Source organism: Somniosus microcephalus, chromosome 29, assembly GCF_052327205.1.
Source record: "Somniosus microcephalus isolate GS21.2 chromosome 29, FLI_Smic_1.0, whole genome shotgun sequence".
NCBI classification, from domain to species: Eukaryota; Metazoa; Chordata; class Chondrichthyes; order Squaliformes; family Somniosidae; genus Somniosus; species Somniosus microcephalus.
Window position 1 is genome coordinate 16,027,644 of NC_141015.1, and position 26,559 is coordinate 16,054,202.

The window sequence follows — 26,559 nt, forward strand, 5'->3', positions numbered from 1 at the left end:
CAGCATGTGATCACGTGAATATAATAGGTATTCCTTACAGATGCCTGCGGGCCAATGATAAATCAATATGCAAATGTTACAATATTAAAGCAAACACTTCCATTTAATGGAGCCAGGTCATTCTCACCTGTGATCTTCCCAACTCTAGTTGGAGATGGTGGTCTCTTCAAGACTCACCGATGGTTTGAAGTTTCTTGGAGATTATTTTCCTAGGCGAGATCAGCAACCCTGCACAACACTTCCATATGATGTCTACCAGATGTTTGGAGTCATTAGCGCTGGTTATAAAGTCAGATTGCTGTACCAGTAGTTACCCTCCTTACCAAGGTGCCAGTCAGGTGGTGTAGTGGGTTAGCAGACCTTTCCCCTCTCACTCCGAGACCAAGGTTAGAACCCAGCCCCAATGGGAGGAATGAAAGACCTCTTTCTGACAGCCGTAAGATCCTACGGGAAATCAGTTTAGTAGTCTGAACCTACACCCTTCATTTAGAATCATAGAATCTTACAGCACAGGAGGCCATTCGGCCTGTCGTGCCTGTGCTGGCTCTTGGAAAGGGCTCTCCAATTTAGTCCCACATCCCAGCTTTTTTCCCCCCATAACTCTGAAAATTAGTTCTCTTCAAGTACATATCCAATTGCCTTTTGAAAGTTCCTATGGACAATGCGTTCCATATCGAACAACCCTCAGAGAAAAAAAAATCTAACTTTCCCTCCAGTTTGTTTTGCCAATTATTTTAAATGAGACCTCTGGTTACCGACTCACTTAGAAACATAGAAGATAGGAGCAGGAGTAGGCCATTCGGTCCCTCGAGCCTGCTCCGCCATTCAATGAGATCATGGCTGATCATCCAAACTCAGTACCCTGTCCCTGCATTCTCCCCATACCCCTTGATCCCTTTAGCCTTAAGAAATATATCCAACTCCTTCTTGAATATATTTAATGAATTGGCCTCAACTGCCTTCTGTGGTAGAGAATTCCACAGGTTCACCACTCTCTGGGTGAAGAAATTCCTCCTCATCTCTGTCCTAAATGGGTTACCCCTTATCCTTAGATTGTGACCCCTGGTTCTGGACTCCCCCGCCATCGAGAACATCCTTCCTGCATCTAGTCTGTTTAGTCCTGTTAGAATTTTATAAGTTTCAATGAGATCCCCTCTCATTCTTCTAAACTCCAGCGAGTAAAAGCCCAATCGACCCAATCTCTCCTCATACGTCATTCCTACCATCCCAGGTATCAGTCTGGTGAATCTTTGCTGCACTCCCTCCATGGCAAGAACATCCTTCCTCAGATAAGGCGACCAAAACTGCACACAATACCCAAGGTGTGGTCTCACCAAGGCCCTGTACAACTGCAGCAAGACATTTTTCCACTCCTTCCCCCCCCCCTTCCTTTCCTTTTGTTTCGCTCTCACACCTGGCAGCTATCCCTTGCCCTGCCAGTACACTTTACACCCAATCTCAGCCTATTACCATCTCGTCTAGCTTCTAACACCTTTCATTGTCTTTTTACTTCTTTTTGTTTCTTTTACTCTTTTGTCCGATCGCAGCCCTGCCTCCGATCCATCTTTTCTTTCCAGTTTTGAAGAAGGGTTCGACCCGAAACGTCAACTCAAATTTCTGTCCACGGATGTTGCCTGACCTGCTGAGTTTTTCCAGCATTTTCTGTTGTTATTTGCAGCAAGACATTCTTGTTTCTGTACTCGAACCCTCTCGCTACAAAGGCCAACATACCATTTGCCTTCTTAACCGCCTGCTGCACCTGCATGCTTACCTTCAGTGACTGGTGCACAAGGACACCCAAGTCTCGTTGCACTTCCCCTTCTCCCAATCTATTGCCGTTCAGATAATATTCTGCCTTCCTGTTTTTGCCACCAAAGTGGATAACCTTGCATTTATCCACATTATACTGCATCTGCCCAATCACCCAACCTGTCCAAATCATCCTGGAGTTTCTTGGCATCCTCCTCACAGCACACACGCCCACCCAGCTTTGTGTCATCTGCGAACTTGGAGATATTACATCTAGTTCCCTCATCTAGATCATTAATATATATTGTGAATAGCTGGGGTCTTGGACCGATCCCTACGGTACCCCACTAGTCACTGCCTGCCACTCGGAAAAAGACCCGTTTATTCCAACTCTTTGCTTTCTGTCTGCCAACCAGTTCTCTATCCAAGTCAGTACCTTGCTCCCAATCCCATGTGCCTTAACTTAGTCTCACTCCCCGGCTGTCCCCATAACCCTGTACATTTTATCCCTTCAAGTATTTATCCAATTCCCTTTTGAAAGTTCCTATTAAATCTGCTTCCACCGCCCTTTCAGACAGTGCATTCCAGATCACAACAACTCGTTGCATAATATTTTTTCCTCATCTCCCCTCTGGTTCTTTTGCCCATCACCTTGAATCTGTGTCCTCTGGTTACCGACCCTTCTGCCACCGGAAACAATTTCTCCTTATTTAATCTATCAAAACCCCTCATAATTTTGAGCACCTCTGGTGAAATCTCCTCTTAACCTTCTCTGCTCCAAGGAGAACAACCCCAGTTTCTCCACATAACTGAAGTCCCTCATCCCCGGTATCATTCTAGTAAATCTCTTCTGCACCCTCTGCATGGCCTTCACATCCTTCCTAAAGTGTGGTGCCCAGAATTGGCCACAGTACTCCAGCTGGGGCGTAACCAGTGTTTTATAAAGGTTTAGTATAATCAAAACTTGTGGGCAACAGTTGCACAAATAACACGGAGATGTGGAAGACCTCGAAGCTCTGTCCCAGTCACAAGACAATAGGGAGCCCACTCGTGATTGAGCGGACTAAAGGCGAGGATAATAATCCAAGCAAACGATCATTTGAGATAAAGACTAAAATTAAAATTATTTCCAAGATTAAATCCACACTACCCAATAGCCCACAACTTTTGGAACCAATGTTCAAAACTAGTTTATTATTTGTGGCTTGCTGCTTGTGTGTGAAGTGAAAGAACCAGAGGGACAACCTTTTTTACTCCACGAGTGGTTAGGATTTGGAATGCGTTGCCTGATAGGGCGGTGGACACAGATTCAACAGCAGCCTTCAAAAGGGAATTGGATAAATACTTGAAGGAGAAAAAATTGCAGGGCTGTGGGGAAAGAGCAGGGGGGGTGGGACTGACTGGATTACTCTCTGAAAGAACTGACGAAGACTTGATGGGCTGAATGGCCTCCTTCTGTGCTGTACTGTTCTAGGATGCTAATAATTGTGACTTTAAAAAAAAAAAAAAAAAAATTTTTTTTTTTTTTTTTAAAAGTCAAACTGTGGGGAAAAAACAAATAAGGAAAGCAAAAAATTAAGCTTTTGACTAAAATGTTTCCCAAAACAAACTAAAATACTTGGGAATAAAAAATTTGAGTAAAACGTGAATGAGACGACAAACAAATTAAAATGATTTCTTGGGACTAAAACAATGGAGTCACATTAACCAGCACTTTGGAAACCAATTAGCACATGGCCTTCAATGTTCTGAGCAAGACAAATTTCTCTCTCTCGGACCAGTAGCGTTTGCGCTTTACAAATTTGGACTGCAGAAACCCAACGTCAAATACTAACCCTCGTTGGGTTAAACTGCATCCAGCGAAGTCTGGGCAAAGGTTCAAGGCAGTGCAGATGTCATAGGGCAATCATCCCAGGAATAACTGCCCTGGAAACATCGGTCTAGAACCAGAATGTGCTGCAGTCCGGATATAAAGACTGAGGAACCAAAAATATATCACAAAAGCAAAATACTGCGGATAGTGGAAATCCGAAATAAAAGCAGACAATGCTGGAAAACAGTCAGCAGGTCAGGCAGCATCCGTGGAGAGAGAAACAGAGCAAACGTTTCAGGTCGAAGACCTTTCATCAGAATGCCTTCTTCCGGGCATCCTAACAAATACTATGGAGTTCCACGAGCTTGGTTTGTGTTTTTTTTTTAAAGTCACATTAAAGAGAGTTCTGATGAAAGGTCATTGACTTGAAACGTAATCGGTTTCTCTCTCCGCAGATGCTGCCTGACCCGATGCCAATAGTTAAAGGAAAATGGAAGAGAAAAAAAACACCTTGAAGCAGCATAGTATATAGGTGCTCGAAGTATGATGTGGATCATACCAGCGATTCCCAATACAGTGAATGCCTGATACTAACCACACCACAGAGAGACAGCAGTCATCAGACATGAAGGGCTGGATTTTGCCAATGGGGAGTTTTTGGAGGCGGGACTCCCACTTGTCTGGTTTTAGTCCCGCCTCCATCAACTTCTGGCCAACCCACGCTATTTTCCCTTGATTGACCTTGTTAAGCCCGCCCAGCGGGCATAGCAGGCCAACTAAGGGAAAGCCGGTTGCAGAGAACGTCAACGTATGACGTTTCATCTGTCAAAAATTTTTGACAGCTGAATTGTCATTGTTTGACAGCTCTGTGAAGCTGACATTCTCTGTAGTTTGATGAGGTCTTGAACATCTTTTTTTGTAGAAATTAGATGGTTGCTGCATTGGAGAATGCAACGGCCATCTGTCATCTCTGCCGCGGAGGTGCGAGACTCTCCGCATCCCCAATTGAAGCCTGCAGGAAGAAACAAAGGTAAGTAAACTTTTTCTAACACTTTGCACTTACCTCAGATACTCACCTCTCTACACTTGCACCCATCACTCACCTCCACAGTGCACTTTTGGACCCCTCTGACCTCCGCAGACCCTCTTTGCCTCGGTGACCCTGGCGGGTGTCGGAGCCTTCGGGAAGCCCGCACTTGTGTGGGCAAAAAGAGATAATCCTATTTTCTGCCTGTTAACAGGCAGTTAAGTGGCTTTAATCCCTTCCTGCCTCCAACGAGACAGGACCCGGCACGGGACAGCTACCCGTCTCCTGGCAAAATGGCATGGAGGCAGGTTGGGCACCCATCTCCAAATTCTGTCATTTTCCCAGCAGTCCCGCCTCTCCAGGGCTGGCAAAAATGCCCCGAAGGTTCGCATGGTCAGTGGGGAGGGAAGGGAGAGACGGGCAGAGAAATTAAAAACAGGCAACTCATTGCTGGAATAGAATGAGTCACAGGTTAGACCCTAAGATATTATGACCAGACATGGTGAACAAGTTGTGCACTGCTGTTATAAGACACCTAATGATGCAATTAAACACAAACTATACCCATTTAATACATCCCCGTGTTACACACTCGCAATACACAAGTATGCCGTATTAAAATTTACAACAAAAAGGCTTTTCAAAATAAAATAAAAATGATTTAAACTATACTTCCAGGATCATAGACACAACAGTGTTGAAATAGAAAATTGCTGCCCTCACACCCAATCTTAAAGTAACAGTTCCACTATTTACACCCGCAGCCCTCATTGCCTCAAGGGTCTTTAGCAGCTATACAAACCAAGTCACAAGTCCGTTTACTCCATACTTCTATCGGCTCTTGATGACAGGTGGCCATCAGTTCTTTCGCCTGGAATAAAAACAGAAAATGCTGGACATCTGCAGTCTGTCAACATCTGCATTATTTATCCCTTCTGCTTGATGTGCTGCCGTTTCTAGTCATGTCAGCCTTCAAGTAGTTCTGGTCAGTCGTGATTTCTGTTTGCCTCTTATCCTGTTCACCACATGTCTTGTCCCTTTCTCCTCCTCTTTGGGACTGCATTCGGAAAACCCTCATTTTCAGAGCCAGAGAGTTCTGACTAAGGGTCTCCATCTGACATGTTAACCTGCCTTCCCTTTGTGGTTGCTGGTGCATCAGTTATGGATTTCCAACAGTTTTTGTTTCAGTTACAGATCTCCAGCATTTACACCATTGGATTGAACCTTTTTCCCCCAAACCATAGTGTCCAGTAATGAACAGGATCGACTGATCCAAGGTGATTTAGAGACTTGCACAACATAGATCATTAAAGTACAGACTCCAAAATGCCATTATAGTTTTTAATATAAATTAGTTTAATATCTGCTAGATGTTGCCTGCACACTTCAGAAAAATTATACGTGCAAGTAATAAATTCAATTTTTATTCAAATCTTAACAGCACTCTAATTTTTATTTGCAAAAAAACAATCAACCGCACTGTGTGTAGAGTCTTGCGTTAAAAAACTGTGAGAATACAAAAAAGATTCACTTTGCCAAAATGTGTTTGATACGGCAATGGAAGCAAAGAATTATGCAGCGGATAATTTCAGAGGATGGGCCAAAAAGACAGATGAGCGAGTTTTAAAATCACCTCACAAAATGTTTCCAGTGAGGTGGCCAATAAACTTGATACAGTGCATAAAACTGGAAAGAATATTTTTTTTAAACTACAGAGATATTGCACAGCCAACCCAGGGTGGGAGCCAAGTACAGTCGTCACTGAATCCGGTCATCAATGGTGTCAACATCTGTAAAAGCAGCAGAGAGGCAAACTTTTCACCGTGAAATAAATATACTTAAAACGAGAACTTGCAATGTTAAAATAGACAAGTACTTAAAATATTAAACTACAAAGACCTAATGCACATGCCTTCTTTTTTAAAAAAAGGTCCTCCCTTCCTTGGGGTTTATTTCAGTCGAACAGTAGTGATAAGTTTTTAATAAAGTGCATTCTTGCAAGATTTGCTAGTGAAGCATTGTCTGCACCAGATATAAAATTAACAAAACATCTGCATTCATTAGAAACCAAATTCATCACAGCATAAATCTTCTTCAGGAAATTCGGTTTGTTTTTTTTACACACTGACAATTTACTAAAAATTAAGATGCAAACTAAAAACCCACAATAGTGTTTACATAATACATAAATACCAAGCATCAATTATGTGCTTCTGATTGGCAATTTGGTCTCTCCAGACCAAAGTCAAAATTAAGCAAAATGGTTAAATACTTATTATTGTTCTTTTAGCACAGTCGGACAATGAAAGTTGCACACAACACCAACTGGGTCAGATTTTCGGAAGCTTTGGTGCACTGACGACAGGGTTGGTCTCCTGCAAGTATCGCCGTCCCGCTGTCTTGTAGTCGTACGTGCATTCATGAGTCTCGGCATAGCGATGCGTTGCACAAAAGTTGTTTCCACACCTGCAATTTGATGAACGCCGTTTAAGCTCGCAAATAACTTGCTCGCGTTACAGGCAATTCATTCTTGAATTACACGGTTATGTACATCGGTTTGGTTTTAATGAAACTAAAGCACTTGCAGTTTTGAACCTTTCGAACGATTTTTAACAAGGGGTTAAAAAGTATATTGCTGTTTACACTGTTATCCAATTTGGTGGCAAAAACAGGAAGGCAGATTATTATTTGAATGGCAATAGATTATGAGAAGGGGAAGTGCAACGAGACCTGGGTGTCCTTGTGCACCAGTTGCTGAAAATAAGCATGCAGGTGCAGCAGGCGGTTAAGGCAGCAAATGGTATGTTGGCCTTCGTAGCGAGAGGATTCGCGTACAGGAGCAAGGATGTCTTGCTGCAGTTGTACAGGGCCTTGGTGAGACCACATCTTGAGTATTGTGTGCAGTTTTGGTCACCTTATCTGAGGAAGGAGGTTCTTGCCATGGAGGGAGTGCAGCGAAGATTCACCAGACTGATACCTGGGATGGCAGGAATGACGTATGAGGAGAGATTGGGTCGATTGGGCTTATATTCGCTGGACTTCAGAAGAATAAGAGGGGATCTCATTGAAACTTTAAAAATTCTAACAGGACTAGACAGACTAGATGCAGGAAGGATGTTCCTGATGGTCGGGGAGTCCAGAACCAGGAGTCACAGTCTAAGGATAAGGGGTAAGCCATTTAGGACAGAGATGAGGAGGAATTTCTTCACCTACAGAGTGGTGAACCTGTGGAATTCTCTACCACAGAAGGCAGTGGAGGCCAATTCATTAAATATATTCAAGAAGGAGTTAGATATATTTCTTAAGGCTAAGGGGATCAAGGGATATGGGGAGAAGGCAGGGACAGGGTACTGAGTTTGGATGATCAGCCATGATCTCATTGAATTGCGGAACAGGCTCGAGGGGCCGAATGGCCTACTCCTGCTCCTATCTTCTATGTTTCTATGTACCATAGCTTCAGATAGCATCTTAATTCTACAACCATCGCATTTAAAAACAGAAAACCTCTTAAAAGGGGGGAGGGGCGGGAAACATTTTCCTTCTCCCAAGTGGCTTCTGTTTAAGGTTTTAAAAAGTTCTACCAATAGCTCACCTTACAGTCAAAACCTTGCTCTCTAAAGAACAGAATGCCTGACACCTCATCGAAGCCCCTCCGGAATCCCCTCCCCTACAATTCTCACTGAAAGTGCACACGTGTCTCTCAGCACGATGATACATTGAGAAAGGCATTGCTTGTGCAGCAAATTTAATACAGGTTAGAAAAAAAACAGCCAAAGGGGCTTTGAGGCAATACTGATGCAGGGTGGGGTGGGGTGGGGGAAATGGGGGCATTCCCCTCATTATTTAAAAAGTAGTAAAATGGGAGCCTTACCATACAAGGCCTTTCCCCCCCACAATTGCACTTGAATCACATTAAAAATCTACCTAAAATAACAGACAATGCTGGAAATACTCAGCAGGTCAGGCAGCGTCTGTGGAGAGAGAAACAGAGTTATCGAACGAACTGATGACGGTCATCGACCTGAAACGTTAACTCGGTCTCTCGCTCCACAGATGCTGCCTGACCTGCTGAGCATTTCCAGCGTTTTCTGTTTTTATTCCAGATTTCCAGCATCCGCAGAATTTTGCTTTTATGTTAAAAATCCCCTAAATGTTAATAAAAATATTACTAAAACCATGCTGCACCTCCACAGGGATCCAGTGCCTCAGGTTGGACAGAGGCTGGTGTGTATAGATGATATACTGCAACAAGCAGCAAAATCAACAATGTTCCAGTTTCTCAATGCCAGTTTGAAGCAGCCAGCCATTTGAGCGGCGCAGTAGAGGCAGCGTGCACGGCAGTACCACGCTGGTAAGAATTGTTTAACGACAGGCCACTTCTGACCCACATCACTGATCAACAACCACTTTAGACTGGAATCAGCTGACCTTTTCAGGCCTTAAATCCAGATCCCCCAACCCAATAGTGCAGTAGCAGAGTCACAGAAATGATCAACATCCGGGAGATTTTTAACAAATGAAGTGCGTGGTGCAGTGAATAAGCACATGGTCCTTTCAGCACCGAGAATGTGGGCATGAATCCAGCCCCGACGGATTGTGTGGCAGTCTCCTCTCTCTGTGGGGTGCAGGAGTCCTGAGAGTTTAGTTAATCTCAACCTTGTTTGTAAGTGAGCATGAGCACACAGCACAAAACTGCTCTTAATTTGGCAACCACATACAGGCCCCCCCCCCAGGGCTGGCTAGTGTCTGAAATGGAAATGGCATGCTGCACAAATTGCCCTAAAGACGTGACTGCGCCCTCAACTAGAGGGAGCACCAGTCTGCAGCTGACTTGTGTTGTATTTGAGCTGGGATAGCTTAATGCTTGGCACTGAACACAGTCCCCATCGCTTACAGCGGGAGTATTCGTGCCAATCTGCCCGCCATACGCAATGGCCGGTATAACTTAGAGGGGATTAGAAGGGCTTAAGTGCACAAAAAGGTAATAGAACATTAACGAGGTGTTATTTGCTTACTTATGTTTGTTCTTGCATCCAGTGCACCTTAAGGCGCAAACTAGCGAGTAAGCACAACTGTTTCTGCCCAAAATAAACGGAGCACTTAAGACTAAAACCAATGGATAACGGTTATCGCTTTTTGGCTGATAATAAACCGCTAAAATGAAAAAGACCCATGTAGGCGTAAAACATATCTCTTTCAGCCCATCCAAAAGGGTTTGTCCCAGTTATTACAAAATATATACTATTGGCATGGCTTTTTGTTGCGTGGTTGATTTTTTTAAATATTACAAATTGTGAGCAAGAAAAGTGATATTTTATGTTTAAGGTGTAATTGGATCAATAACAATTTCAAGGTCTCTGCTAAAATGTTGCCCGAAAAATAAGTTGCTGAATGGCCACCAAAGCCTGACCAAGGTGAACATGGGCAGTGGGACGAACTGGATTGCTCTTCGAAAGAGCTGGCGCAGACTCGGTGGGCTGAATGGCCTCCTGTGATGTACTATTCTATGATTCTATAAGCGACTGCCCGTTTTAAACGTGGGCGTTTTAAGTGGTGGGGACCCTATCTGAAATGGAAAAGTGTTAGCATCACTCACCTTATTGAAGACAAATATTCACTTAAAAAAGTCGAGATGAGGAAAGCACTTTGAACTGCAAACATGTCCCGAGAATATAAATCCCTCTGCATTCAATAGTAAATCGCTGAAAACAGAATCTACGCCACAAGCACTCAAAGGCTTGTCATCCAACATTTTGTTTCTACCACAAGCGTGTTATTTAAAATAATAAAACAGTCAAGCTACAGTACAATTGGTGACTATGGGAACTGTAAAGCACCCGCTGTGTCCTTCATCTCTCCTCAGAGGATTCTGCCCATCATCTTAAATCGGTAGAAATTATGGCTAATATAGCCCCAACAAATTTGTAATAAGTCATGAAGCAAATTCAAATTTCAAGAGTTTTTCCACATACTGAATATTACAACATTAATCAAAGCCATCAGTGCTGCTGGTAACATGCTGACAGTCCTCTGCACTTTTAGTTCCCAACTCAAGCTTTTCATTGTTAAATGTATAAAAAGGAAAATTACAAATGCTGTAAATCTGAAATACTGGAAACTACACAGCAGGTGTAAAAGAGAAAAAAGATAAGTCATATAGTTTGAGGTTCTGATTAAGGGCACACAGCCAAAATGTCATAACCGGCCTTTTCTCTCTGATCCTGACTGGCCTGCTGTGTGTTTGCAGCAGGTTCTGCTTTTTAACGTCAGGTTTGCAGCGTCAATGTGTTAACAAAGGGAATGGACAAGATTCCGACATTCTATGCGCAGCACTGTCCGAGTCCGTCACACAACGAATGCCACGTTTTTGATCTGGAATAGCATACCAAAACAAAATGTGCACCCCAAAGACCCTTACACTTGGGAGAGAGCATTGAACGATCGCGAACGTATTACTTGCCTGCATTCGTAGCTGGTGGCCAAGCCAGTCTTCTTCCCACAAAGAAAGCAGTGCTTGGCATTTTTCTTTTTTGTTTGGTTTGGAGCCTTTACTGGTGGGAAATGATGTGTTGGAGTGCCTGAGACAAACAATGACCGGACAGAACATTTAATCATTTTTTTTTTGTAAATTCAAAAACAGAAAACCAGATATTACTGAAAAGTCTAATGATAAATACTTGAGAAATGGATGATATGACGTTTTGTTCCAGTTTCGAATTGGGTATCAGGCAGAAGCTGCATAATAAGACTTTCAAAACACGTGGGATAAACAACCATGATTCGAGGGCTCTTCTTTGAAAACCCCCATTTTCGTTAACACATATTGGTGAAATGTCACTCAATATAAAGTATTCTATGTAGAAAGTTTCAGCATCTCCTCTGAATGGAGCAAATCTTATTTGCTCTCAACTAGTCCGTTGGAATCAGACCCGATGCATGGATTGAGCAGGTCTTTTCTGAACAGCTGGCTACACCTGGCTGCTTAGTGACTAGAAACATGCAGACCTCTCCCTCTCAGATAGTGCTTCAAAACATTTTTTTAGGGCGTTGCTCCTTCATCAGGTGAAGGAGCCTGACGAAGGAGCAGCACTCCGAAAGCTTGTGATTTCAAATAAAGCTGTTGGACTATAACCTGGTGTTGTGTGACTTCTCACATTTGTCCACCCCAGTCCAACACCGGCATCTCCACATCATCTTTTTAGGGAGATGAGGCTTCACATTGAAATTCTTTCTTGCTCGCCCCTCAGTCATATCTCCCCCCCCCCACCCCCACCCCCCACCATATTTAACTTTACTGCAACAGTTTTAGCCCCAAAAACGTTCATCCTGTTTGCGTATTCTTTCACACTAAATCAACAAGATATTCACCAGGTACATTCCTGGTTTTGCAATCCAGCCTCTTCTTTCAGGATTCATTACCAAAATTTGAAGAGGTGTTTAAAATAAATTACTTGTGGATACACAAGTTGATTTCCCCTGACACTCATTTTTGCCTTCTTGGAACTAAGTCTTCTCCACACAAATTTCTAGGATTTTGCTTCCCCAGTTACACCAGACAAGAGAAATGATTCAGCGGTTGACACAGTCTTTACATATAGTGGTTTTCATCTCAGAGTAGAGCCGAGTGCCAAACAGAACATGGCCAACAACTATTGACCAATCAGCAGTGTGGATTAGTCAACCACTCCATTACTGTTGCATCATGGAACTACCAGGATGGTAGAAGGCGAACTAAGTGGACCGTAGTCTTTTTTCAATCGAGCAGTCCCTGCTGGATGTCCCAACATTGAAAACTATATGACCATTTTCAGCAAGGTTCTTTCTCCTTCCTCTCAAAGCTATTTGCATTTATGGGGCGGGGGGAGGTTTAAAAAAAGTTCAAATACAACGGATCATTTACACAGTATTTGGCTCCAAGAACTGCCGACCCTGCCCTTAGCTACTGCCTGGCTGTGAACGCTCCTTCTCTTTCGCTCTTCGCATCAGTTTCACTGCACTGATATTATTAACTTGCCATTCCATGGCACTGGTATCCACATCCTCACGCCCTGCAACAATTACTTGACCCTTTGTGCCTCTCCAAGAGGGATAATAAAGATGGGGAAGAACAAAGGTCTGTGAAACCAGGCACTGCACCTGCCCTTGTAACTCGGTACATAAAATAAGGGCTCTTCTACCTCAGTCATAAAGCACAACTACAGGAGGCACTCTGGCTTAGTCAATGCATAGGAGGCAACACCGGAAAAGGGCAAGGTTTTCAGGGAGAAAAGGAATACACCAACGAGGATAGGCAATAGATTAAATGGAAGTGTGACCAGGCAATACAGGATCATTCATAATGTACTTCAAGCAAGTAAGAAATGGGAAAGAACTTTATATAGCATTTTTCACAACCTCACGAGGCCCCAAAGTGCTTCACAGGTGAAGTACAGGAAACTTTCTGGTATCCGGCACTGACAGGACCGAGCTGGTGCCGGTCGATCAAAACTGCCGGAGAAACCAGCGCTAATGTTAAAACATACGGAGCTTCTGAGCTCCATGTGAAGCAACAAATCCTGTTGCTTAGCAACAGCTTCAAAACAGTCGACGTAGCTTGCAAGCGTCTCTGTAGCTAAACAACAGCTTCAGCTAGACCTTGCAGAGCCACGACTGGAGAAAAAAAGCAACAAGTAAAAAAACGTATCTGAACCGACTCCTGAATTTTGCCGGTGGGTAGAGCTTTCCGGACATTTAACCTCCGGTTAAACGAAAGTTTCCTGTATTTTGAAGTGTAGTCACCGTTGTAACGTAGGCAAATGCAGCAGCCAATTTGCACACAGCAAGGTCCCACAAACAGCAGTGAGATTAGTGACCAGATAATCTGTTTAGTGATGTTGGTTGAGGGATAAATGTTGATCAGGACACTGGGAGAATTTACGTCCACCTGAGAAGGCAGACGGGGCCTCGATTAAACATCTCATCTGAAAGACGGCACCTCCGACAGTGCAACATTCCCTCAGTACTACACTGGAGTGACAGCCTGGATTATGTGTTCAAGTCTCTGGAGTGAGGCTGAAACCCACAATCTCATGACTCAGAGGCAAAAGTGCTACCACTGATCCAAGACTACCACCTACTTAGCCACTGGATACAGAAGAACTACATCAAACGTCCCCACAAAAGTAGTAGTGGTAAAGCACATGCAAAGTGAAGTCTTAAATAATAATCCTTTGGGAGCTGACACTTACATTTTATAAATACTGCTAAGATTCATTATGTAACAACTCAGCGTCAAGGCCTAAGCTACCCTTTAAAAATAGAATAAACCTCCTCAGGAAAAGACACAGCCTTCCTACAGAAGACAGCTTGCCCGCTGGCTCTCTGGGGGGGCACTGCTCAACGTCCAGTGTAGAACAACGCCAAACTGACCAGAAGGTCCCTGGTTCAATTCTGGGTACAATGCAGATTCACTAGGATGCTGTTTGGTAGGAGGAAACCACAAATACGAAGACAAACCAAGAAAGTTGGGTCTTTTTTCGTTGGAACAATGCAGATTATGGGCTGATGCAATAGAAGTTTTTTAAATTATGAAAGAATGGGACAGGGTAGATAGAAGCAGGCGCGGACTGTTTCCAGTAGGTGAGGGGTCAAGAGCGAGGGGCCGTGGGTACAACATTAAATGCAAGAGATTTAGAACAGAGGGCAGGAGAAACTTCTTCACAGGGCGTTGTGAGGCGGTGGAATTCACTTCCAGGGTTAGTGGTTGAGGTAGAAACTATGTCAACATTCAAGATTAGATTGGTTGGTGGATACAGAAAAAGGGGTTGGAGGGATATGGGAACAGGACGGGCAAGTTGTGATCAGGACTATTTGCTCTCGTGGAGGGGAAACTGCGACACGGAGTGGTTGGGCCGAATGGCCTGTTTCCGTGTTGTAACCTCCATGTATTTCTATCGTCTCTACTGAGTTGGCGGATGTCTGCTGGGGCTTCATCTCTGATAAACTAGCATCAGGGCGTCTAAATTAGGAAGAGATTATTATATATATAAAAAATAGAGCCCAGGGTTCCCATTATGCATCGACTCCTGCTGGAAAATGCACACGTGCGAATGTCGGCTATGATGCTTCCCACAGACTAATAACCTGCATACACTCATTGTCTAGACACACAGAATGGCCATTTAGGGGAGATGTGCGAAGACCAATACCTGTGGAAACAAAAGCCTTCAGGAGACAAGGGGAGATAACAGGAAAAAAATGAGAACTGCCAAATCTAGGTCCCAAATACTGCCTCCCTGAAACTCAAAGAAGTAACTCTGCCCTAAACCCAAGACCAGACAAGTTGTCTTCAGTGTCCATGCCCAGCAAATACTGTTCAGCATCACTGCTGGAAGCTAGTTGTTGCCGAGATGTACATTTCTCAGTCTTCCTCCACAGCTCCAAGAAAACTCCAATGGCACACAACAGATACTCATGGCAGTATCAACCTTTGGTTAGTTTCTGTGTTTGTCAGTTAGTGGGATGCCCTTGTTTTCTGCCACTTCACAGCAGGATAGACATTACCAGATTCTGTGAATCTCCAATCCACTGGATGCGGAGGAGGCCACAACACCTAGAAATCATCTTTTCAGATTAACCAACAGCTAAATGGGAGAATTCTTCATGTACATAAGATACAAATTAGCCCAATTATCTCCCCTTTTGATCAGGCAGTGTTGCCTTTGACTTTGCCATCAAGGTGGTCACTGATAGTGAATTTAACTATCATATTCACCTCACTGTTTTGGACTACTATGCTATACAATTATGCCTCAATCTTCGGAGATCTTCTTTTCAATACACGTTCCCCTCTTCCACGCCTTACAGACCTCTACTCAGCTTTGCTGGCACTTGCTTTGGCAGTTTCAAAGTTAAACTTCAGATGGCTGTTGATGAAAGTGTCACATTGAACTAATACAAAATGAGACCCACAGTAATTAAACAGTTGTGTGAACCATTGAGCAGCTTTTTCACTTTGGTGGGGGAAAGCAGTGTGGATACTGAGAACAGGGTTAATTCAACTTTCATTTGACAGACAACTATCCTAGATACGACTGGGAATTTAGCCCAGAGAAAAATCAAACTCATAAGTCACTCTAAATTAATCACCCTTTAAAAAGTCAAATGAACATTAAATGGTGAAGTCCTGGTATCGATCGAAATTTACCTCTCTCTGACCTGCCTTGGATTGCTAGTGTGCCAGCTGAGCCAATTTAATTAGAGGAGAAATTCCTACCCAAAATATTAAAGCAAACTTTGCGACAAGGTTACAATGGGCAGGGAGCAAGGCTCATTGCGCCTAAACGTATAGGAGAGTGTCACCTAGCCTAAAAGGGGATAAATAGCACAAAATGAAAAAGACACAGCAAGAAATCAAAGTCACGTCACTTTAGCAAGCTTACCTATTCGCCTTCCTATTGTAGTAGGTCTGCCGGTCGCACAAAGTCCAAGGGGAGACTGGAAGTGAAAGGAATGGGGAACATTTTGTATATTAATTATATAATAGAAATTAAACAAGATGTAACAAACATTCAGAAGTGAAGGTACAGCGATTTAGGTACCGCTCGCCTCAACAGATAATTATATCCTTCCCTTTTTAGGAAGGTTTTAGGGCAGAAAACGTGTTATTGTAACTTTGGAAAATATTCCCAGAGAGTTAACAATCACACAAACTAGAAATGTCCACAAAATGATTCTCTGTGGAGAAAGTTACCTAAATCAGCACGAAAAACAGGATTACTCACCTTGTGGCTTTTTTAGGCTTGACTCTAAAGAAACATTTCTCCCTTCTCCTTAGTGTGACGTTCCATGTCATGCACTACCCCTGGCTATGCACTGACCCAGATTTTGCTGGAGTGGGGCATCTCACCATGTGCCCCATTTGTTAGATTTTTTTTCCCCTCGTCCTTCAGCTCTAAAAATGTTCGCGCTGCAACTTGCTGCAAGTGTGAGCCGCTAACGGCATGGCATCTGGGACCTTGGTGGAAGACGGGACCAGCAGCCTATCTCCTTAACCCGTGAGATTTAAGGATAGAAGAACGACCGAGAAGGAAATAGGGTGAGTTAAAGTCAAATTAGATACAGAAAGAGGAATAAAGAGGGGGAAATTAAGAATAGATTAAGAAAAAGGGAGACAAAGGAAAATAAATAATTTAAAAAATTTTTTAAAAGCTCTCTGAACAATTTACTACCTACAGGAATGAGACTCCTGTTTCAATTGTTCCCTTTCCGGGCCGGCGAGGTTAAGGGGCATTATAGGAACATAAATCTGGTCATTAAAAGGATCCTTATGTCGTTAAGGACCAGCCCTAACTTTCTGCGGTGAGTTTAATTCGTTTTAACAGCGTAACAGCAGCAATTTCTGGAAACTCACGGGGAGGTTGAAGACGAGCTCCCTTATGTGTGAGGCGAATGGTGGAGCAGCGCGAATCGTGCAGCAACTTGTGCCTATTCACAACTCACGGGGTATCTCTCCCTTGCCACAAATTGCCGGGTTATTTACACGGTAATAACAGGGTTTGCAGTAAAATTATAGGTACATTACGCAACCAGAGACAAACCCTGGAAGGTGAGCCATTGAAGAATTTTGCTGATTGTGCATCTTGGCAGCTCAACATTTGAGACTCTAATTTCCTCCCTTGCTCCCGTGCAACGGGCCCAGGACAGCGCTCAGTTATTGGTATCTGAACATCAATCGCCCGTGTGCGATTTCTTTGAGTTGCGAGTTGATTTGGTTTGTAGCCAGAGCTGTTGCATTTTCACAGTCATCACCTTCCATAGGTTAAAACGATTCCATTTTGCAAAACCAAAGCATTTCTCTCCCCTTGCCCTGCAAAAAGGCTGGAGTGAAACTCACGCCAGGATTCAAGTTCTACAAAGCCACAGAAACGAGTGAGCGATAAAGTCTATGCTACCTTCCATAAAAGAACATTTTCAAACAATCCCACCTATTTAGGAGCTCGACTCGTCCAAGAAGCACAGGCATACTATGGCGGAGAAGAATCTCTCCGGGGCACTGCAGCACATCATGGGTCTAAACCAGTGCACAAGCTGTGTTCTGAACAGCCATTTTCTCTCTGCGCAATGCACCTACTCCAATATTTGTGCAGGATAGACAAATGCCGAAGTACAAGATAGCCACACAAGTGTGTGAACGGTGCAGGCTAAGACACAGGATTGTTTTGGAGTGTATGATGTTCAACCTTGTGTTTGCATGCGGTTTTGAAGTAGTTGGTTTAAGATGTGTGCAAAGTTTCCGACACAAATGGGAGGGGTATTTCCCAGCATTTGGGGGGCAGTATTTCTTAGAATATTTTAAATTTTTTACATTATAATGGTGTGTCCTGGTTAATTTTAAACTTCCCCTTCTATTAGAAACATAGAAAAATAGGAGCAGGAGGCCATTCGGCCCTTCGAGCCTGCTCCGCCATTCAATATGATCATGGCTGATCCTCTATCTCAATACCATATTCCCACTCTCTCCCCATACTCCATAGAAAAATAGGAGCAATTATGTTTGCTCTACCAGTGTTGTCGATGACCTGTCCTCAGACTTCTCAACCATCAACACGTAAGTCCCCTCTGCCACACTGTTAACTTCTACCTACCTCATTACCTCGCCCTGCCCACACCCTTTGGCTGATAATTCTGCTTCACTTGGATTGCACGACCTCAGTGCACACAACCGGCAATGCTCTCGCCACTAATCACTACATCACCATCTGCGTGCCCTTTGATGAGGCAAGGAAAGTTTTATTTTCCCCAATTCTTCAGATAGTTTCTCTATTTGTTTTGAAAGCCCAAGCATCTCGTCCGCCTCCTATTAATATTCTAGATGTCCATCTCCCGTACGCTCAAAGTATCAACGACCACATCTGCAATGCTGAAGCGGCCTCTGAGAACCTCGTTTCGCCAAGCTGTTTTTTTTTAAAACTCAAGAACACACAATTCCTTTATAAATAACTTTCCTTTATTAGCCGAGACATAGACTATAAGAGCAGGGAGGTTAAGCTAGAACTGTATAAAACACTAGTTAGGCCACAGCTAGAGTACTGCGTGCAGTTCTGGTCACCACATTGCAGGAAAGATGTGATTGCACTAGAGAGGGTGCAGAGGAGATTTACGAGGATGTTGCCGGGAAACTGGAGAATTTTAGCTGCGAGGAAAGATTGGATAGGCTGGGGTTGGTTTCTATAGAACAGAGGAGGCTGAGGGGAGATTTAATTGAGGTGTATAAAATTATGAGGAGCCTAGATAGAGTGGATAGGAAGGACCTATTTCCCTTAGCAGAGAGGTCAATAGCCAGGGGGCATAGATTTAAAGTAATTGGTAGAAGGATTAGAGGGGAGTTGAGGAGAAATGTTTTCACCCAGAGGGTCTGGAACTCACTGACTGAAAGGGTGGTCGAGGCAGAGACCCTCATCACATTTAAAAAGTACTTGGATATGCACTTGAAGAGCCGTAACCTACAGGGCTACGGACCAAGAGCTGGAAAGTGGGATTAGGGTGGTTAGTTCTTCTTCGGCCTGTACAGACACGATGGGCCGAATGGCCTCCTTCTGTGCCATAAATTTCTATGATTCCCTGCCCAAGACTCAAACACAGCACCCATGGTTGGGGAGGCTCTTCTAAAACCTCTTATAGCCCTGGATAAGATATCAGAAAAAGCTTGGCTGATCAGTGATCTTTCACTCGCCTCTAGCCTGCCTCATCAACCTCTGTCTCCCCACAGCAACCTTTGGTGTCTGTTGCATTGAAATACTAGGTCAGTGGTCCTCTGAAATAATCGTTCTTGTTCATAATTCTTCAGCAGCACCTCCCAAACCCGCAATCTCTACCACCCAGAAGGACAAGGGCAGCAGGCACATGGGAATACAGGTTGAGCGTCCCAAATCCAGAGTTCCGGAATCCGGGGCGATTGGTGGCAGGGGTTCGGAATCTGTAAAATGTTCCGGAATCCGGACACCCTGAGGGAGACTTACCAAAAACCGGAAATATCGCAACCTGGGCTCGGGCGTTTCCGGACTTCGGACATCAGAAACACGCTCCGAAGTCCGGCTCAGCCTCGGTCCCGAGGTTGCCGGATTCGGGACGCTCAACCTGTACCACCACCTCCAAGTTCCCCTCCAAGTCACACACCATCCTGACTTGGAAATATATCGCTGCTGGGTCAAAATCCTGGAACTCCCTACCTAACAGCACTGTGGGAGCACCTTCACCACACGGACTGCAGCGGTTCAAGAAGGTGGCTCACCACCACCTTCTCGAGGGCAATTAGGGATGGGCAATAAATGCAGGCCTTGCCAGCAACGCCCACATCGCGAATGAATTTTTAAAAAAAAATCTTCAAATTCATTGTCCTACATGCTCTTCCTCATCCTCGATTCCTCAGTGTTGAAATCAAGACTCAGTTAATCACCTCCTACACTAATTTCATTCCCAGGCACTCAAAACTGTGGAATTCCATGCCTACCTTAGTTTTGTTTTCCCCTATGACCTTCAGTCAAAGCTCGTCATCAGCCAACCACAACTAATTAACTCTTTTTTTCCCCCCAACCTGGGTGGTATCCTGCACCCGTGGGTCTCCACCCTTCACCTCAATTTCTCAAAACTATGGAACATTCCATTACTGATACTGCATCGGAAGCTCCGCATCAGTTGTTTGTTCCTGAAATGACAATGATGTAAGTCCGCAGGTGGTGTGTAAAGCAGTACTTTTGGTTCTGCTTAGTTGCCAGGCCAATGACTTTGATCAGTTGCTAGTCTTGGCGTCAAGTGGTGCTGGGACTTTGGTTTCAACCTTGGTGAACTTTCTTTTAGGAAGGTGGTTCAAATAAACCCCTGGACTCCGTATAGCTGATCTAACAGTGTAGAAACACATGCTTAATCTTTCACTGGAGATGGCATTTTTTAAAGGAGACTGTGTGGGCAGGGAGAGTAATATAAAATCCAGTTCATCTGTAAGCTACTTCCCAACCACCCAGAGGAAGGGAAGACAGACGTAAGCCACCCTCTAACTTTGACAGAGTGTTGCTAATTCAGTGTCCCAAGATAGTTCACAACTGCTGCATTGCTCACCATCTTCCAAAGGCAGCGTTTTATGCAGCGGTGCTTTCGAAGTGTTATTTACAAACAGACCTGCAGTAACTGCTTTGAGGATTCCAATCTCCAATTTGGAATAGGGCGACGGACACGAATTGTGGGTCATTTTATCTGGGAAGCAGTTTTGTAAAGAAAAGTGCCAGTTTTGTTTAAGGGTGCTGTAAAAACCATCAACAGTCTGGCAGATAAACATGGAGTAAAAAGGTTAATCAAAGCAAAACTGCACTAATTAAAACATGATAATTGGTGGTGAAATCTTATCCGAGCCACCTGAAAAGCACCGCACTATACAGGTCATACTCGAGCTGTGGATATTAGTGACGGGAGAAGCTTATTTGTCACCGAGAGTTGACATGGACTTCACAAAGTACACTGCTAATCGCCCACACTGCTCAGGAAACCACAAATTAGTTCAAATGACTGAAAAACTGCACTAGTTAAATTCACCATGGAGATCAAAATATAATTTGTCATTTGGTTAACCAATACAGACACAGTATGGCACCGTACGAAGGGCATGAGGCAACCAATAAACCTTTAGTGCATTCGCCCTTGAGCATATAGCTCACCTTTGTAAATTTGAAAGAGCAACTCGGGCTCAATTCTGTGGTTTGCGCCAGTAAAATAATTCCATTCACTCAAACTAGTCACACAAAAAAGGGGTGGAATTCACTTACAACAAATGCATTTGAAACTCGATCCGGTGAAGGAATGCTTCTAAAAATCTCTTCGTGAAAATTTTGAATGCTAGCAGGTAGTGCGATACCATTTGTCCGCTGTCTGCTTGCCCCACAATTATTTTGCACGCTGTCCCTGGATATGCTTCGTGCCAGCGAAGCAAACATTCCAACGTCTTTCGAAGAGCCCAAAGGCTCCTTTGCTGCTCTGCTTGCCAGCTCGGTCACCTCCGTTTTCAAAATGATATCCGCTTTCTTTCCGGGGGAGTCTACTTTGAGTCCTTGAAACCTGCCGGCCTTTGACAGTGAAACATTGGGGAAACCGCCGCTATCCTGAGCTGGGTGCAGTAACTGTTGTGACACAGGAGGTCTTAGGCTATTTATGTCAAATGTCTTTGGGGGTCTTTGAGCTGCGAGAGCAATTAAGGAGTTATGAGAGGCTGGTGCGGGATATTGGGCGGGCGGCATCATTTTTTCCTTCTTCGGAATTAACTCCGCGAGACTCGATTTCCCAGATTCCATCGGAACACATCCCAGTGTGTTCGGAAAAACTGGTCTAATAATACTTGGTTCCACAGCATCTCGTTCTGCGGACTTAGTCCCTCTCTTGGTCTGTTCATATAGTGAAGTTTTAAGTCCTATTTCGCTCAGTAGGTTGGCCTCTTCCGCTCCATCAGCATCTACAGACAAGGCAAGGACATTTGCAACATCGTCGGGGACCCTTTTCTCTTCAGAGAGGCTCGCTTCCGTAACGGGGGATTTTAGCCGCGAGCCACCTGCCGCGCAATCGGTTACAAAATCCGTACAAATAGTTGGCGCTTCCCTGAAGTCCTGAGAAATAAGTGGCGGAAGCACCTTCTGTTGCCGTGGGTTTCGCAATTCTCCCTGCAGAATTCTGCCTGGCGATGGGATAGCACTCTGGAGCAAAGGAGTCAAGTCGGCGTTTTCATCATCCTTCAGCAGGAAGCCGCTAGAAGACGGCGGAGCTAAGCTAATGCCGGAAGCAAAGTTGGGACTCAGCACGTTGTGGTAGGAAAGAGTTGGATGCTGGTCACCAACAGGAGGTAGACACAGTGTATGATTGAGAGACTGCCCGTTGTGAGGGAGAACCCGGAAAAGGCGGTGACGAGCCGCGGTGATCGAACTGCTGGTAGGTCTGGGTGCCATGGGAGGCCTTGGCTTCACTGTGGCAATCTTCTTGGGCTTTGTGGAAAGAAGACAAATAAAGTTATACAAAAATCACTCAAAAACATACTTTCCCCAAGAGTATTAAATTAGAAACAATTTAAAAGGAGTGATGCTTTAAATAACTTTATTCTTTTCTTACAGCGCCTTTAAGAGGTCTGTCTTGATTCACCTACAGCACAACCCGAGCAACTTCAACTTTAACAGCTAGGTGACAAACACGCAAAAACTTCCATCTGCTGCTATAATGACAACATTAGGTAAAACTCTGAAAGATTTGCCTTTCCAGTTCACAAAGAAAACCTTGTCAGCTAAACTCGAGAGAGATTTTCCAATGATGTTGGTCCCAGCATCTAAATGAATGGCACACGGGTGGAATATTTACTAATATATGAAATATTTACACTAGATAATACATTGGAAATAAAAAAGATAAAGTACAGAGGAAAAAATTGAGAATTAATAACATTTTAATGAGATTTTTTGCAAATACTAGTTGATTTCCTATAGCACTGCTAACAGAATTTTTAAAAATTGCTTGTACAGGAAACTCTATTATCCGGCACCGACGGGACTGGCGTGGTGCCGGTTTATCAAAAAGTCCGGATTACAGTGAGGTATCGTTAAAAGGTACGAGAGCTCCGTACACAGCAACAAATCCAGGCTTCCCTGTTGCTTAGCAACAGGTGCAGAAACCCCGGCCACAAGATCCAGGCGTCCCTGTTGCTTAGCAACAGGTGCAGGAACCCCGGTTACACAGCCACAGATCCAGGAACGGCCACTAATATGAAGTAAAACTTACCTGAACCTACTCCTGAATTTTGCCGGTTAACAGAGATTTCCGGTTATTTAGGTGCTGGTAAATCGAGAGTTTCCTGTAGTTGCTTTTCCAGTTCTCCCCCAGGCTGTTTCTCTCCCCATTTTTCCTTAAGACTTCCATGCTATGTACAGTTCCCATCAGCCACATCTATTCGCTGGCTCATTAATTTATTTCCTTCTCTGTCTCTTCTCTGCCAGATCTCCTTTACTCTGCTTCCTCCCAGTTTCTCGTTCGTTCACCCTAACTTTTTCCATTTCTTTTCTTGCTCTTTCTCCTCCTTTCGGATTACAACTCATTTACTCTCTCCATGTTGAGCAGGAGCTCACACATGCACAGGTTACACCGACTGGCACAGAGTGGTGGTGGGGGCTGGCATTAAACTGGCGCACGCATGGGGCGGCGAGAAACATCGTGATGGAAAACCTTGCTGTATTAACTTTGGGAAGAAAGCAGAGCGAGTCACTCGGGAAGGGCACTGGAAGATGATGTGGCCAAGACCGTTGCAATATTTTTCAAAATGGTTTAATTTTTTTTTTTTTTTAAATGGCGCTTTATTAAATCATATATTTAATGTTTAATAATGGGACTGGGTGGAACCAACAAAAAAGGCTTACTTTAAAAAAACAAAAAAATCCAGTGATGTGATTGAGACTTTTTTCAGGAAGCACTAGGTACACAGTTTGTGTTCGAGAAGGTTTCTGCTTGTTTGAGTGACCAAAATCTCACATTCACTAAAAAGCAACCAAACAGCAAGCTTTATACCTTATGGTCATGGACACACTGAACACTTGTATTTACCATTAAGTAGACTTCAATAGTATAGCAAAGTTATGCTCAGTCATTCCCAACATCTCAGCAGCATTATTACTGTAACACTGGTGATTTTGGAGTCTCTCAAATACTGAGCTAAATGTTACTTTTAATAGAGGGCCAGTAAAAGAGATATAAATTTCCCTTGTAACCTGCTAGTATTGAAAGGATTAAGGAACCTTAGGGAAAAAAACAGATCAGAGCAAAGTACGGATGACTCTTAATATAAGCAACAGGGAATCATAGAATGGTTACAGCACAGAAGGAGGCCATTCGGCCCGTCGAGCCCGTGCTGGCTCTCTGCAAGAGCACTTCAGTTAGCCCCACTCCCCCGCCCTTTCCCCGTGGCCCTGCAAATTTTTTCCCCTCAGGTACTTATCCAATTCCCTTTTGAAAGCCACAATTGAATCTGCCTCTACCATCCTTTCAAGCAGTGCATTCCAGATCCTAACCACTCGCTGTGCAAAAAAGATTTTCTTCATGTCGCCTTTGGTTCTTTTGCCAATCACCTTGAATCTGTCCCCTCTGGTTCTTGATCCTTCCGCCCATGGGAACAGTTTCTCTCTATCTACTCTGTCTAGACCCCTCATGATTTTGAACACCTCTATCAAATCTCCTCACAACCTTCTCTGCTAACGGAGAACAACCCCAACTTCTCCAGTGTATTGACGTAACTGAAGTCCCTCATCCCTGGAATCATTCTCGTCAATCTTTCCTGCACCCTCTCGAAGGCCTCACAACTTTCCTAAAGAGCGATGCCCAGAATTGGACACAATGCTCCAGTTGAGGCCGAACCAGTGTTATATAAAAGGTTCATCATAACTTCCTTGCTTTTATACTCGATGCCTCTATTTATGAAGCCCAGGATCCCGTAAGCTTTTTTAACCGCCTTCTCAACCTGCCCTGCCACCTTCAATGATTTGTGCACATATACCCCCAGGTCTCTCTCTTCATGCACCCCCTTCAGGGTTGTACCCTTTAGTTTATATTGCCTCTCCTCATTCTTCTACCAAAATGTATCACTTCTGCCACGTGTCCACCCATTTTGCGAGCCTGTTCATGTCTTCCTGAAGTCTACCACTATCCTCCTCGCTGTACCTCTAAATTTAGTGTCACCTGCAAGTGCAGGGTTATAGTTACTAAACACTCAGCATCCTCTGGCAATACCAGAACACACATCAAACACCATAAAATCTCAAAACCGTTTGTGTCATTGAAGAAACTCTGGGGTCAAAATGCTTCAATCCACAGATGCTGCCTGACCTGCTGAGTACTTCCAGCATTTTCTGCTTTTATTTCAGGTTCCAGCAGCTGCAGCATTTTGCTTTTGTAATTTCATCCTTATGTCCAATACAATTTGTTTCTCCATTCCTTTTCAACAGTTTTTAAGCAACTCAATCTTTATAAGCTTCCTCATTCCCTACCTCGTCTCATTTCCTTTTTACTTGCTTCCAATTTCCCATATACCTCTGGATATGGATCATGTACTCTTGACTCAATTCGCACCTTTCCCACTTATTTTCATTTTGTCCTTGTTGATGGAACTTCAAGGCATTCCAATCTGGTTAATTTTACGGCTTATTGCCTTTGCCATAGTATCAACCCTAAATAAAACGATCATTCCACTCAAGTATACTGAACCCAGAAGACGAGCAATGACTAATGGTTAACTACAGGATATTAAGTTAATCCAGCCTCAGGCTTTAACATGTCCAGTCAATGATGAAAAGGAAGCTGCAATGATAGATAACTAATGTGTTTCTAAAAGGGTACTAGCTCGAATAAATAACTAGCTGTCCTGCATTAGCTCTGTAGATGTAGAGGACACGGTACAGCAAATCCTGGCGCTTTCAACAATACCTTTTTACTAAGGTTCATATTTTCCATCTTTGCTTTCAGAAGTTTCATTTTGTTCATAGTGATTGAATTCTCGAGAATCTGCTGTCCAGATGGAGACTCCTCAGATTCATCATCATCATCTGCGTACAGGTTGAACACTGAACCTCCACTTAAAATCAGAAAAAAATAATAATTTTTAAAAATTTAACTTGCAACAGACAATGAAAATAAATTAAAAGTTCTTTCACACCTTGTAGATTGTACAGAAAAGGACTATAAAGTATGGACAGGCAACCTTGAGGTCAGGTGTTCAAATCCCACTGTGTAAAACTCAGTTAAATAAATCTGGTCGTTTGTGGCCTAGCGTCAGAAAATGAAAGATGGTGGCCTATCGTTAAAAACCCAACTGGTTCACTAATGTCCTTCACGAAAGGGCACCTCTACACGTGACTCCAGTCCCACACGTGACTCCAGTCCCACACTAGGGCAGGGCACCTCTACACACGACTCCAGTCCCACA

The 26,559-nt window shown here is 43.7% G+C and overlaps 1 protein-coding gene across 2 annotated transcripts in view; it reads right to left on the minus strand.

Moving 5' to 3' along the window:
• Positions 1-5,916: 5,916 nt before the first annotated feature.
• The window catches only part of zfand4 (zinc finger, AN1-type domain 4), a 61,106-nt gene continuing 40,463 nt past the window's right edge, over positions 5,917-26,559 (minus strand). For both annotated transcript variants that reach the window (XM_085970230.1, XM_085970231.1), the window contains 5 exons: positions 26,061-26,208; positions 21,386-22,588; positions 16,010-16,064; positions 11,050-11,167; positions 5,917-7,055 (listed from right to left, as the gene is read on the minus strand). In XM_085970230.1, the coding sequence (XP_085826356.1) occupies positions 6,920-7,055; positions 11,050-11,167; positions 16,010-16,064; positions 21,386-22,588; positions 26,061-26,208 (1,660 nt within the window). In that variant the 3' untranslated portion in view covers positions 5,917-6,919. The remainder of the gene's footprint in view (positions 7,056-11,049; positions 11,168-16,009; positions 16,065-21,385; positions 22,589-26,060; positions 26,209-26,559) is intronic.